This window comes from Mus pahari, chromosome 4, assembly GCF_900095145.1.
Source record: "Mus pahari chromosome 4, PAHARI_EIJ_v1.1, whole genome shotgun sequence".
NCBI classification, from domain to species: Eukaryota; Metazoa; Chordata; class Mammalia; order Rodentia; family Muridae; genus Mus; species Mus pahari.
Genome location: NC_034593.1, coordinates 73598307 through 73614160, shown reverse-complemented (window position 1 = coordinate 73614160; position 15854 = coordinate 73598307). Strand labels below are relative to the sequence as shown.

The 15854-nt window shown below is 39.5% G+C and overlaps 1 protein-coding gene across 2 annotated transcripts in view; it reads left to right on the top strand.

Moving 5' to 3' along the window:
• Positions 1-765: 765 nt before the first annotated feature.
• Positions 766-15854, top strand: part of Rbm46 (RNA binding motif protein 46) — a 40229-nt gene continuing 25140 nt past the window's right edge. For both annotated transcript variants that reach the window (XM_021196393.1, XM_021196392.1), the window contains exons 1-4: positions 766-941; positions 10599-10760; positions 11526-11993; positions 12505-13287. In XM_021196393.1, the coding sequence (XP_021052052.1) occupies positions 10610-10760; positions 11526-11993; positions 12505-13287 (1402 nt within the window). In that variant the 5' untranslated portion in view covers positions 766-941; positions 10599-10609. The remainder of the gene's footprint in view (positions 942-10598; positions 10761-11525; positions 11994-12504; positions 13288-15854) is intronic.

Here is a 15854-nt window from a genome sequence, read left to right as displayed (position 1 = left end):
TTGTTTGGAAAATACTGCGCAGAGCAGAGTTTAAGAATGACTGCTTTCCGAGTTCCCAACGCGTCCCTGGTATTGCGCATAGCGTTCTCTTTGGGGGCACTTTGGGGGATAGTACATATCACGAGCTGCTTGATGCACACGTTGTGTAAATGCCTATAGCTCTCTGAGTCGGTTTCCCTGTCTGTAAAACATACTATAACTCGGGGGGGGGGGGAACAAACAAACAACAAAACAAAACCAGCCCTGTGAGAACCGACGAAGATGCCCTGGAATTGCTTTTGGCACTTAGAAACGTAAAGGGGCTAAAACTCTGTTAACGTTATTTATGATCCCAGCCTCATTATATCTGTTTTAAGGAAAATCAGAAATTAAGGAGCCACCTCTCCCATCCTCATTTACAAAAGTCCCCATGCCTGTTTTGCATCAAACGAGGAGTTCAAGATTTGCAAACTCCATCCAGCCAGACAAAGAACTTTTTCAACCTACCTACATTTCCCTTCAGGGAGGCACCGCAAGTTCACTTTGTAACTTTTTGTTTAGTAACGCCTTCAAGTCTTCCACGCGCCAAACTTCACTCGCCCAGACTGGCTTTTCTCCTCCCGATTGGCCAGCGAGCGTGCCACTCCAAGTCCCTTTCGCCTGTCGCAAGTGCCTCCTCGGGCCTCAAGCCTCAGTCCCTCCTCCTCGCCCCCACCGGCGGCCGCTGATTGGTCGAGGTGGGGGGAACACTCCACGTGAGGCACGCTAGGCTGAGGCGAAGAGCCCGTGGCCCCGAGGCGCGAGGACAGCACGAGCGCCACTGGCCACGCCCTGCCCCGTCCAGCCCCGCGGCGACTCCTCTGCCCACTGCTTCCGCCCGCAGCGCCGATCCGAAGCTCTGGCGGCGGTTTGTGCTCGTTGGTCCAGGGATTTTTAGGTCTGGCTTCTGAAGACCCGACGGGGTGAGGCGGGAATGGGAGCTGCGGGGGGTGACCGGCAAACCGCTGCCAACGGCCGCAGTCCGGGGTGCCCTCGCGCCGGCTCCGGGGCGCCTCCGTCGGGCGGTGTCCGCGGGCTGGCCTGCGGCCGCCCGGTCGACAGCGGCTCCGGGGGTGCCTCGGGCTCTCTGCGCGGCCGCCCCGTCGACAGCGGCTCCGGGAACCTCGGGCTCCCTGCGCGGTCGCCCAGTCGGCAGACGCTCTGGGGGCCTCGGGCTCCCTGCGTGGCCGCCCCGTCGACAGCGGCTCCGGGGACCTCGGGCTCCTGGCTGGCCACGCTTCCCGACCTCGCTGGCCACCCGTCGCCATTGCGTCCGCTCGCCGCGCCACCCAGAGTGCCTAGGGGGCCGGGCCTCGAACTTTCCGCCGCCCCGACTGGGAGGTGGCCGGGCTGCCCAGGGGATCTGCGTGAGTGAGTGGTTGTCGTGAGCCAACTGCTGGACGGGCTGGGTAACACTTGTAGTGCAGCCTGGGGTGAGGGAGGATCACGGAGCTGGTGCAGGGGCCTGGTGGATGCTGGAGGCTCCTGGCCTCCTGCAGGGTGGACGGGCTTCCTGGTGAGTTTATGAGAGGGGACCCCAGTGGACTCTGAAAATGCACCCCATTTAGCCTTCTGGAATTAGGTTAAAACCAGGAAGCACTGTAGGTACCACCAAGGTGGTAACATCCCATCATTTATGAATATGCATATGGAAATAGGCTAATTTAAATAACTAGCAATTTTCATTTCAAGGAATCAGGGCAATGAGGTGCTTGAGAAACTTCCTCTGTAGTCTTATGAACTAAGCACTAAGTTTAGCGCTGTAATAGGCAGATTTGTTTTTAAATATACCTGTTTAAAATATTGTCTTAACCACTAACTGTGTGCCATTGAGGACATTCGGATCTTGTTAGCACTGTATTTGCCAAATAACCAACTAATGCCTTATTTCTTGCGTGTGGCCATGTTTTAAGTGCTAATTTTTATATCAGAATCTTGGACTTTAATATTATTGCCAAAATTATAAAAGAGCTCATGTAAGGTGCAAACATCCTTATAAAGTAAGAAAACACTAAAACCAAGAATATATATTCAACTATGTATGGTTGAAATTAAGCTTTAAGCGTTCAGTGATATTATGTTTTTGTTGGTGGAAAATTTAAGAGGTACCAGAAGTTAAGAAAGGATTGCAAATAAGTAATTTCTGTAAATTTAAAATTTTAATGCTGTTAACTTTAGTATCGTTTGGTTGGTAAGGTAAAAAAGATAAGGGAAAATGTGATTTCTGTGTTCAAATTAATAAGACTTCATGTGACACTATAGATGATAGTGTCTTTAGTTAGGAAAGCATTTATAGGTATCTCTCATAAATTGAAAGAGCACATTGCTTTTGTGTTTAGTATTTAAAATGTGTTTGCAGTGATTTGAAACACATTTTCCATGTGTGAGTGCAGCAGCTTGCATGAAAGTTGGAACAACTTTCAGCAGTTGCTTCTCTCCCTGGTGGGGTTCAGAGGTGGAACTTAAGTTCTCAGGCGCTGTAACCCACTGTACATTGTGACCACAAATGATTTTTCTAAATAGTTCGTTTCTTTTTATCATCCTAAATTTAAGTCAGTTTTACATTAGTGAAATACTAAAAGTTTAAACCTTTGCAATCAAACACACTCATTATTTATAACAGAAATGGTTTAAAATGAAATTGAACTGATCCATCTCTAAACTTACATTTAAAATATAAAATATTTTAGATGCCTAGGACCACATTTTTTTAATTTTTCAAACATGTTGTCTAAAGTACCCCATCTCACTAAAATAAAGATTGCTCAGCATTGGCACGAGGCAGCTCAGTAACACCTGAAGCATCAAATTTGGAATTTAATATTCACAAGATACAAATCAGGAAAATATAATGTGCTTTGTATAAAAGGGGTTTTGTGTCTTAAATTATTAAACGACATAATTTAAAGACTTAAACTTTATATAATGCCCACATTTATAATGTGAGAAATTTTTGTGATAATGCAGATGACGTTTTAGTTTGAGTTAGAATACAAATAGAAGAAAGTCCTTTAGACAAGTAATTTTTTGCTATATATTTTGAAAAAAATATTTACTTGTCTGTTTTTTCACTGCATTCTTTTGGAAATACAACACAGAACTGAAAGATACATAGACCCATATATAGTGTGTGGTGTTTGTGTATGATGTGTGTGCACAGGAGCACCGGTGCCTTCGGAGGTCAGAGGCATCAGATACGCTGGAGCTGGAGCTACAGGGCCATAGGCAGTCTACCCCTGGATTATAGGGAAGGGCACACAGTTAGTGCTAATACAAGTTCAAGATCTTTTCTACTTCTGTGTAAGTTAGATGAACCTAAAATTGACACTACAGGGCCATAGGCAGTCTACCCCTGGATTATAGGGAAGGGCACATAGTTAGTGCTAATACAAGTTCAAGATCTTTTCTACTTCTGTTTAAGTTAGATGAACCTAAAATTGATAAAGGAGAGATGAGATGTGTTTCCTAGTCTGAAACAGGCAAAGGAGGACAATGAGAGCTGTTAGTGATGCCGTAGCTGCGTCATGCTAGAACAGTGTTGAGTAAGACACTGGAGACTTCTGTTTTTAATCACTGCTCAGACTAGATGCCCTTTTTTGTTTGTTTGTTTGTTTGGTTGGTTTGGTTTGGTTTTAGTTTTTGTTTGCTTTTTAATTTTTATTTATTTTGTAGTCAGAGTCTAACTATGAATATCCCTGGCTGTCCTAGAACTCCCCAGATAGACCAAACTACCTTCATACTTAGAGAGATCGGCCTGCCTCCGCCTCCAGAGTGCTGAGATTTAAGTGCTACCAGATCAGGCCAGACTAGAAGATTTTAAAAGTGTTTTCTGTTTTATTTGGACAGATGAAAGCTATTTTCTCTCTGTGTGTTGTTTCTTCAGACACTGTCCACCATTTATTTATTTTGAGTCTGGGTTTCTTCATTGAAAGAAACTGGAGCTGTTTGGTTAGGCAGCTTCAGAGATCTATTACATTTTTTTTTTTTTAAAAATATGGGTTCTGGAGATAGAACCCAGGTTCAAACACTTTTCTGATTGAGCTATCTCCCTGAATCATTTTTTTTAAATATGAAGAGTAATATCTTAAGGAAAGTTGACAAAGTAGGCAATTTGATGGATAGGATGCAAGTGGGTAGAAATGTTGAAGTGAGGGAACATTTTCATAGACAAATACCTACTATGGTTATCTCTCTCACAGTTTATAATTTTACCCGTGTTTGTCTCAGTGATTTTCAAATTAGCAAGAATAGTATTTATCTCACGGGATTATTAAAAGGAGTAAATGGACTATCATCCAAGTCATGTGAAGTCATAATATCTCTTCAGTTTCTTTATTGAATATGCATCACGTATCAGGGTACTATGTAGTACTAGGGAAATAAAAACTGTACTTTAAAGTCTGCAGGAGGCTGAGGGAGGAGGGAGAGTGTAGAGGTAGAAGAGGAGGGGTTGGTTATCACAACACTCTGAGGGATACCTAATTTCCAGTTGGAGCTTTGTCTTGAAGAGAATAGTGGACAAGTCAAAGGGACTAGAGGATGCTTGCTCATGGTGTTAGTGACCATCATGGATGACAAATGAGAGTGTGGCACATCTGAGAAGCCACAAATAAGTATGCATTGCTTTGGGTACATAAGAAATGAAGTTGGGAAGGGAGACTCAGAGAAGTCCATTGTGACTTTGCACATGTGTTGGAGTTTGTCTTTAATGTCTTTAAGGAGCGTTAGGAAGCTAGGCATGGTGAGCCATGCTTTGTAATCCCAGCACTTGGGAGGGTTGCTGTGGGTTGAAGGCAAACCTGGGTTGCAGAGGTAGCAAGATCTTGTCTCAAAACAAACATAAAGAAAATCTGCCCAAGAGAGTTCTTTAAAAAGAATACACAGAGAAGTGAGAAGAAAAGGTGTGTTTTCACCAATGATGGCAGGTTTTAAAGTTTGTTGTAAATTGCTCCATAATTTTTATATGCCCATGAAAAAAATCTCTGAATATATACATGCTTATCTAAAATCCAAACATTTACATTTGGTAGTATGTACAATGTACAATGTAATGAATGCCTTGTTCTCTATAGAGTGTTCTTTCAAGTTTTTCTATATTCAGTACACACAAATACATGATATTCTTTTTGGAAAATGTTTTTAAATTAAATTTATGTATATTTGGCCAACATGTATGTATGTATACATGTATATCAATCACATGCATACTCAGAAAAGTCAGAAGAAAGCATCTGATCCCCTGGAACTGTAATTATAGATGATTGTGAATCACCATGTAGGTGCTGAGAATTGAACTCTGGTCCACTGGAAGAGCAACATGCAATCTTACCCACTGAGCATGTCTCCTGCTCTAGGCACGCCATTCTTTAATACCCACCAACATGCCATTATATAGTTGTATGATGATGTTTAACCCAGTTTGTGTAATCTGTTGACAGTTATTTGTAAGTTACTGCTTTTATGTACAGTGATCATCGAATTTGTGCATCTTTGTATACCTGGGCAATTCTGTCTGTAGCTTACATTCTTGGGTTACTAAGTACACATGTTATTTAAATTTCATAGAAGTTGCCAAATATTGTTATAAAAAAGTTGCTGGTTTGAAGTATAACTCCAAACAGTTAATGAAGCATTATTTTTTTTTCCAAAGTTTTTGTTGGGATCTTCAAGAAATGATGTTTTAGTGCCTGCTGTAGGTACTAGGGAAAGGATTGACAGCTCAAAGATTGGGCAATAGGAAATCTGTGGCTTTTTTGTTTGGTTCATAGAGGTCTATTAATGTTTTATAGTTTCCAGTTTTTAAATTTTAGAAATTTTACATTAAAAATCTGAATTTATAGCTTTTAAAAAATCAGAACATTTGCTATTTTGGGGTAGTTTAGGTTCTTTATCTATTGCTGTAATGAAGTATGCTGGCAATATCAGCTTAAAGGGGAGTTATTTGGCTCATATGTCAATAGTACAGTCCATCTTTCTGGAAAGTGAAGGAAACAGCAGTTTGAAGTGGTTGTTTACATTGCATCTGCAGTCAGGAAGCAGAGAAGAGGTGAATCTTCTCAGTTCGTTTTCCATACTTCAAACAATCCACTTAAAATTGAGATAGACTTCTAAATCAGTTAACACAATCCAGATTATTCCTCCAGAGGCACGTCCAGAGATTGAGTTTTCAGGTGACTCTGGATCCTGACAAGTTGACAATTAATACAAAGGTACTTCTCCTCATGGTAATAGTGTGCTGGAATTGAGGAGCTATTGCCCTTTTCATGTAAGAAACAGAAACTATAGTTGAACATGACTCATACTACTTCTGAGGACCTCAAATTTGTCCCTTAAACATTTGTTAGACTTTAGATTGATCATTTAATAGATACTCAAATTGAATATGCCCAACCCTGAGCTATATCCACCCGTGAAATCCGGCCAGTGGTCCTCCTCAGTGCTCTGCCTCAGCGCTCTGCCTCAGCGTTTGCTCTTGTCCTTGATCTTGGCTCATTCCATGAAGTCTGAAAATTCTCTAGGATGTACCTTTAAACAAGACTGATTCTTAGACGTTGCTCCTCAGATTTTATCTCTGTCACCTTCCTCATTCCACTTACATAATCCTTAAGACTGGACAAATTATTTCTGTGCTCACAATTTTCAGTGATTCTCATTTAATTCCATATGAAATCACTTGGGTACCCAGCTTAAAAGGCAAATGTGCCTTGGAGGTTGTTACTGTCCTGAACACTTTCCCCTACTTTCATGTGGTCTTTTCCTGTGTATTGTGCATGCCCAACACGTTTATCCGTTCTCTTTCTCTTTCTGTCTCTGTGTCTCAGTCTTTGTCTGTCTGTCTGTCTCTGACTCTCTCTCTGACTCTGTTTCTCTCTGTGTGGTGTTCTTATCTATAGGTGCATGAGTAGGTTCTTTGATTCTTAGATGAAAGCATTCCTGTTTCTCTTCTCCATGAGGCCTGTCCTGGCTGTCCTGTTTAAAATTGTACACTGTTCTCTAGAGGAACAGAACCAGTAGAATGAACATAGATCCAAAGGATATTTATCATTTTGGCTTACATGATACAGTCTGGTGGTCCAGGAGTGGCTAGCCTCACACTGGAGAGGCCAAGAACTTGATAGCTTCTCAGTCAACATAGCTATATGACTCAGCGGTCCCAATCCGGTGAAGAACACCTGGAGGATTCATGGAGACCCACTCATCTTTGGTCCGTGTTGGAAGGCCAAGAAGCTGAGTTCCAATGTCAGTGAACAGTGCAGCAGTGACAGCATTAGTATAGAGGGTCTTGAGGACAGGATGTGAATGCAGTCTGGCATAAAGCAAAAACTTTCCTCAGAGCCTCTGATATTTGGGCCACTCTTGGAAAGATATCCCACATACAAGGCAGAACCTCCCACTTCATAGTCAGCCAGTTAACATAATTAAGAAAATCCCTCACAGGTGTGCCCAGAGATTAACGCAGAGAAATCTTCACAATGGATACAGAGATTTGTCTCATTAGTGGTTCTACAGCAGTGGCTCTCAATCTTCCTAATGGTTTGACCCCTTAATATAGTTTTTTTTTGTTTTTTTTTTTTTTTTNNTTTTTGAGGCAGGGTTTCTCTGGCTGTCCTGGAACTCACTTTGTAGACCAGGCTGGCCTTGAACTCAGAAATCCGCCTGCCTCTGCCTCCCAAGTGCTGGGATTAAAGGTGTGCGCCACCACGCTGAGGTGACCCCTGGCTATAACATCATTTTTGTTGCTACTTCATAACTGCAATTTCATACTGTTATAAATTGTAATATAAACCTGTATTTTTCCAGTGGTTTTAGGCAACTCCTGTGAAAGGGTCATTCAGTCCCCAAAGGGATCACCACTCGCAGGTATTAACCATCATACCTGTCTTCTGTCACCCTCCAACTGCCACATATCCTTATCCTAAACCCCTGGTAACATTGTCCTTCTTATACATTATATGACTTATGAATAGATTGTTTTCTGAACTAGAATATAAGCTACAAGAGGTTTTGGTGATAATTTACTGTTATATCCCAGAAATAAGGGACACAGTTGGTACTCAGTAACTACTTTTACTCAGTACACAAGATATTGTATGTCAGAATAATTTTCTTGGCAAGGGTGAGAATTTGAGATCAAGGTGACCTGGTTTTGAATTCTGTATATACCACTTTCTGGCTCTGGGGTCTTGGACAGTAGAGTTGCTCTGGGTTTCTTTGTTTCTTTCTTTCTTTTCTTCCTACTTCATTCCTTTTCTTCCTTCTCTCTCTCTCTCTCTCTTTCCTTCCTTCCTTCCTTCCTTCCTTCCTTCCTTCCTTCCTTCCTTCCTTTCTATTATAAAGGCATATAGCTGTTATGAGTTGTAGCAATTAGAGATAATACTTATTAATGCCTTTGTATTTATAATAAACATACAAAAGTAAACATTGTATTGTTCTTTGCCTGTTTTATAACTAGCATTGCAGTTTTGTTTTGAAGTCAGCTATTGTACAGATAAACTGAATAACTAGTTTCTATAGTTATTTGCATATATGTATTGATAAGAACTATTTCAATATATGTAAAAAATAGAATTTCTGAATAGTTGTTTTAAGATAAGAGAGTCCTAATCCTTTTACTGAGTCATCAGCTGATTTATTTGTCAAACATTACCTTTTTTTCTTCATAAACTTTTTCTGTGAATAATAAAGGGTTATCAGCATATTGTAGGTGAAGAAACTGAGGTACACTAAGGAAGGTTACGACCCAAGCCATCTTGCTCTAGATGCCTGCTTGCTTCTGAAGCACTAAAGCGCTGGATGGGTGCTGTGCTCTAGACCAGTGGTTTTCAACCTTCCTAGTGCTTCGACTTTTAAACACAGATCCTCACAATGTAGTGATCCCACCATACTACTTTATAACTGTAATTTTGCTACCGTTAATGAATTATAAATATCTGATATGCAGTATCTATGATGTGATCTGCTGCCCTAGAGTAAACTGTTTCCTTTCCAGTCCCATTCTCTCCAGAACCCACTGTGAACCTGTGCTCCAGGACATGTAGTCAGTCGGAGTTTGTATTTGTTGTTTCACATCTATACCACTTTGAGAAATGAAAGTTGTTTCTGAAAAACAGTGCAACCTATGTCAGCACCGTGAGCACTTAAAAGATAATCATACAGCCATTCTAATATGTATCAAGGGATTTATTTGATCATTGTGAATATTTTTAGTAGCCCTTTTACATACAGTGTTAGTCTACCTTAAAAAAGAAGTCTGTGAGAACTTGTGTTGGCAAGTTTAAATGAATAATGTGTAAGGAAATGAAGTTGTCAAAGCTGTATAGGAAGAAAAGCTAAAATTTAGGTGTACTGGCTTAAAATTTTTATTTCTTTCATCTAAAAATACTAACCAGGCACACTCTGCTTAGCTTCTAAGATTACACAAGATTGGACATGGTCAGGTGGCATGGCCAAGGACTAAATGGAATTCTAACAATGCTATACCACAGTGGCCGGGTTTCCGTTTTATAATTAGGAAGATTATATTTGCAGCCAAGAAAATTTTCAGTGTACTCTCCATAATATGAATTTAAAAAATTTCTAATTAATTATAATAATGCTATGTGAGAGATGACTACAGTGTTGATCATTGGAAATACAAATATGGTAATTTTAGAAATTAAAATACAGTAGAGAGTTAAGTCAGTTGGAAAAGTACTTGTCATGTAGGTATAAGAACCTAAGTTTGATCTGAGTTTAAAGAAAAAACCAAAAAACTGGACATGGTGGCATGCATGTACTTGTAATTCCAGTGCCAGAGTAGTTATACCCAAGGTTGATTATCAGCTCCCATATGCATAGATATGTGTGAGCATGCTCAGCACTACACATGAAATCATACACATACATATAGATATTCCATAGATATAGATACACATAGATAAACATAGGATGCTGAAGAGTGTTTCCATTCATCCAGCAAATAAAAGTCTCTTAAGCTAATGAAAATTGGATATCACATTAGCTGCTGTTTCTTCTCAGATGACTGGTAATTATGTGTTTCTATTCACTCTAGTAACTTCTAGTAGATACAAATGGGTAGATATGAAGGCTTTGTTTCTGTAAATTGTTGAAACTCTTGAAGATTGCTGAGAACATGAAGGTCATGTGTATCTGACACGTGTGGTCTTTGTACTCACAGAAAAGATACAGTTGGACCATATGACAGAAGTATTTAAAATCCTGGCTGTGTAGATTGGCGGCGACCTTGGATTCATTGATGGAAATGTATTTTGCTACATAGTGGGTTTCTTTTTACCTAACTCTCACTTCTGATTTCTCATTCTTTCTTTATTCTGTTCTCCTTTTCCTCCCTTTCCCCTACTTAGATTATCTAAAGGCACTGCTTAATAGAAGAGTAGCTTGAAAAACAATTTTCCAGTTTCTGTTGTAGTGGAGCTGGTAACTGCTTGGGCAGACCTTAAAGGTATGGTTAGTCACCATACCTGTCAGCCACAACTCTGTGGCTTCATGCAATTCAAAGAAATGCTCCCCATACTCCGAGAGCTGTGCTATGAGCTTACAGTTATTTGACTTTGTTTTAGGAATTGCAACCATGAATGAAGAAAACACCGATGGAACAAATGGATGCAATAAAGTACGTACTGGCACTCAGAATGAAGCCGCATTGCTGGCTCTCATGGAAAAGACTGGCTACAACATGGTCCAAGAAAATGGGCAAAGGAAATTTGGTGGTCCTCCTCCAGGTGGGGCTTTGCTTATACACATTTAAATTAAGTCTTTAATGTAGTCATTTAAATGAGGTCTAATCCCCACAAGCATGCCAACCAGTTTCAGCCATAATTTATGATTTTGAAACATTTTATTTAAAATGTTGCTCTTATTTAAGAAGTGGTTGAGAAATAACTTGGTTTGGATTGACATCTAAATCATGATTCAGAGCATTAGGGAAAAATATGCTCAAGGCATTACAGACAAGTCACTTGGGGAGGAATTTGGAGGAGCAGTGAGTAGGCCTGGCACTTGTACAGCCAGATCCAGTAGGCCTAGTACCTCCCCATTCTGAGACTGCACTCCCTCTGCTCAGCCTCTCACAGTGATTCCACAGAACTCGCCTTTAGTGTCATCAGCTGCTGCGTCCCTCGCCACGGCTCTCCTCCATGGAGTACTTTAGGCAGGCAGGCAGGCATCTGTCTTGTCCTTTTCTCTGGATTCTCCTCTCCCTGATAATCATTGTACTGAACTCTTGGTTTCTCTTAGGTCAGTGCATAAACTTTGTGTTCAGAGATTTACCTATTTTATTTATAGCATCACCTCACAGAATCTTATCATTTATATTGTCTTGTAAGGTTTTGTTACATAAGCTTCAGAGGGGAAGGAATTTCATTTATTTTTGCACTTCAATACTCAGAATATTGTTTGTAGACAATTTGTTGAGTGAGTAAGTGATTCAGTTATGAATATAGCTTTGTAGAATTTATTTTTTAGTTGTGTTTATCTTTATTTTTCAGGTTGGGAAGGTCCACCTCCCCCTAGAGGTTGTGAAGTTTTTGTTGGAAAAATACCTCGTGATATGTATGAAGATGAATTGGTTCCTGTATTTGAAAGAGCTGGGAAGATATATGAATTTCGACTGATGATGGAATTTAGTGGGGAAAATAGAGGTTATGCTTTTGTGATGTATACTACTAAAGAAGAAGCCCAGTTAGCTATCCGGATTCTTAACAATTATGAGATTCGACCAGGGAAGTTTATTGGTGTGTGTGTAAGCTTGGATAATTGCAGATTATTTATTGGAGCAATTCCCAAAGAAAAGAAAAAGGAAGAAATTTTGGATGAAATGAAGAAAGTTACAGAAGGTGTTGTGGATGTGATTGTTTATCCAAGTGCAACTGACAAAACCAAGAACCGCGGGTTTGCCTTTGTTGAGTACGAGTCCCACAGAGCTGCTGCTATGGCCAGGAGAAAGCTGATTCCGGGTAAGATAGGCCTTTCAAAGGTTGCTTTACATATTGATCCCATTATAAATTGGGAAAAGCATCAGTAAACTAGAACATTATTAGCAAGCTATATAATGCCACATGAAGAGGAATAAAGAATTGTTTTATTGGGGAAGTAAATTAAATGATTAAGGTACAAGAAATTGTTCCTGCTAAATGAGTTACATTTGCTAATTCCTGAACATTTCTGTACTTTAACTGACACTTTAATGTGTATATAACTTGGTTAATTATGTTTAGTAAAATCCAGAGAGCATTAATTAATTATTTAACATTTAAAGTCTTGTCTTAGCAACTCTTAAAGTCTGTCATAAGTTCTGATTAGGTTTGCTTTAATAAAAACTTTGGTGTGAATAGGCACAAGTGGTTATTCAGATTTATTGATATGTTTTTGAGTTTCTGTTTACTTGGAGAAATTATGTGCCACTCGTTAGACTTGGCATTCTTTGCTCTAGTTACCTTCAAATTAATTCATGCATATTTCTTTCAGGAACATTTCAACTCTGGGGCCACACCATTCAGGTAGATTGGGCTGATCCAGAGAAAGAAGTCGATGAGGAAACCATGCAGAGAGTTAAAGTTCTGTATGTAAGAAATCTAATGATCTCAACTACAGAGGAAACAATTAAAGCAGAATTCAATAAATTCAAGCCTGGTGCAGTGGAACGCGTAAAGAAACTTAGAGATTATGCATTTGTTCACTTTTTCAACCGAGAAGATGCAGTGGCTGCTATGTCTGTTATGAATGGAAAATGCATTGATGGAGCCAGTATTGAGGTAACCCTGGCAAAGCCAGTAAATAAGGAAAATACTTGGCGACAGCATCTTAATGGCCAGATCAGTCCCAATTCTGAAAACCTACTTGTATATGCTAACAAGGAAGAGAGTCACTCCAAAGGTCTAGGCAAAGCACCAGCTCTCCCAGCTCGTCTCAATGGTCAGCATAGTCCAAGCCCCCCTGAGATTGAGAGATGTACTTACCCTTTTTTTCCTGGAACAAAGCTGACCCCAATTAGTATGTATTCTTTAAAATCCAATCATTTTAATTCTGCAGTGATGCATTTGGATTATTACTGCAACAAAAATAATTGGGCACCACCAGAATATTATTTATATTCAACAACCAGTCAGGATGGAAAAGTACTCTTGGTGTACAAGATAGTTATTCCTGCGATTGCAAATGGATCCCAGAGTTATTTCATGCCAGATAAACTCTGCACAACGCTGGAGGATGCAAAGGAACTGGCAGCTCAGTTTACGCTGCTTCATTTGGGTAAGTGTAGAAGTACTGTTGTGTTGACATTAGAGAATACTGTGGTAGAGATACAGTCCTTGATTTGAACTCTGAATACTAGTGGTTAGTCTTCAAATTTTATCTCAGTTCTCTGAGACCAGAGCAGGAGGACTACAAGTTCAAAACTCAAAATTTTTCTGAGACTTGGCTCCTGTATAATTTTTCTACATATTGCTTTTTAAGTACTACTAACTTAGAGGTAAGTTTAGTTTGGTTATAAAGTTTAGACTCTGTTTCATTATTTTATTCTTTCTTAATGACTAATCCTCATTTGATAAAAAGTCTGATAAATGTTACAGAATTTGTTATTTTACAGATTTTAATTAAGGACAGTTTTTAATTCTGTCCTTATTCGTTGGTGAAGTCTACACAGTGAATTTTTGGTGGGAAAGGTTAGAGATTCATAAAAATCACAGATGTTTCATGTGGATCATGTGTAGACATAACTTTATGCTCACCAATCTGGAAATTTGTAGTTATGACTCATGAAAGGTAAAAAGCATCATTAAGAGATATTGATGACAATTTTCTTCAAGTGTCATGTTTTTAAATAACTGCATTTTTGTACATGTTGGTGGGATGACTTGAGAATTAGGATATATAAAATATACTTGGTTGATACTCTAAAGAAAAAGTCATTATAACCCTTTAGTATTGTCCTAATCATTATTATGTTTATAGCATATTTTTAGATGGACAAGGGTTTTCCCATCCAATTGCCACATAAGGATTAAGATTTCAAGTGGAGTCATTGGAATCAGAAGCTCTTTAATAGTCTTTAACTCCCCTCTATTTTTAAATTTAGTCCTAGGGCTGTATTTCACTATTATTGATCTGAGAAATGGTAGAGTATTCCTAATTTGTCTTGTTTAGTGATAAAATTAGCTGTGTGTCTTAATTATGGTTTCTATTGCTCTGATCAAATACCATGACCAAAAGCAACCTGAGGAGGAAAGGGTTTATACACTTCCACTTCCACAATGCAGTCTGTCATCAAAGGAAGTCAGTATAGGAACTCAAGTAGGAACCTGAAGGCCAGAGAACTTGAAGGAATGGTGTTTATTGACTCTGTCCACATGGCCTGTTCAGTCTGCTTTCTTATAGCACCTAGGGTTGCCAGCCCAGGGGTGGCACCATCCACAGTTAGGGGAGCCCTCTCACGGCAATCATAGATTAAGGAAATGTACCATAAGCTTGCCCACAGCCCAGTTTGGTGGGACAGTTTCTCAGCTGAGAGTCTGTTTTCCCTAATGAGTCTAGCTTCTATCAAGTTGACATAGTATTAGCCAGCGTTCTGGCAGATGTGTCCAACCTTTCACATTTGACACAGTATTGTCATAAACGACATTCACACTTGAGAGCTGCACAATTGAGGTTCAACATTTTCAAAACATTTTCAACGTTTAGAGTACATTCACAGTTTTATGTTTGGCTATATTCATAGTGACCCTGGTATATATGCATTCCACAGGCCACAGATTAGACACCAGCTAGAGTGTGCATGTAGATTGTTAAAATCACTTATTTTGGATTTTATTAGTGTTGTATCAGAACTTTTAGTTAAAAAAACAGGTTTGTATTTTATGTATTTTTTTTGTTTCTGTTTAGGGAGAAGATTTAATAGAATATGATTAGTATCTATTTTAAAAATTGGGCTGAGATGTATATTTAGCAGATGAATGGCCCTGCGTTCAATCTTCAGGCTTTCAAAAATATATTGTAAACCCTAGAGCTTATTAGGGCACAGTAACCAGGTCTGAGGGTGTACTTAGGGAACACAGTACAACAATACTTACTGTGCGTGACTAGAGTCTAAATGGAGGCTGTTGACAATACTGTTCAGGCAAGCAAGGGACAGGAGAGAATGGAAGTGGTAAATCTAGATCTGGAATCTAGGAGGCCTTAGTCAGAAGGCACATGTGAAAGCAGGGTCAGGAAATGTGTGTAGACAGGAGAGTTGTGTACCTTGTGGAAGTTAGGTATCAGTGTTCTTGCTTGCTCTTTCCTTTACTACTGTTGGAGCCTTAATAGCAGTTTTTACCGGGCTGGGGCCTTCCTGTCTAGCACAGTTTTTCCTTAGGTAAAAAGTGAAGGGTTTTATGCCACAGTTGAGGCTGGTTGGTGGCAATGATGTGTTCTAGAAGGTGATAGTGGGTGAAGTGTGCCTTATACTCTTTTCAGTCTACCAAGCACTAGACTGCTTTTTTGAGATTTGAGAGTTTATTACTGATTCTTAAGAGTGACTCAGGTAGAGTTTTTAATATGTTAATACATTTTTGGCTTTATTTTTAAAAAGCATTTCAGAAATTTAAGTTTTTAGACAGGATGAGTTACTTAAAGACTTTTTGGTTATATTAATTTTTCTTAGAATTTGTTTTGATATTCCTTTAACCTTGTCAATTTGGTGTTGTTTTTTTTTTTTTTCAGTCATCATTATCCAGTTTTATCTTGGTGGGATTTTAAAATGACATTGCTAAGCTATCTATTTACCACCAAGCTAAACCCAGTCTGGCCAGGTGAGCCTTGGCTGTCTTGAATGTGATAGA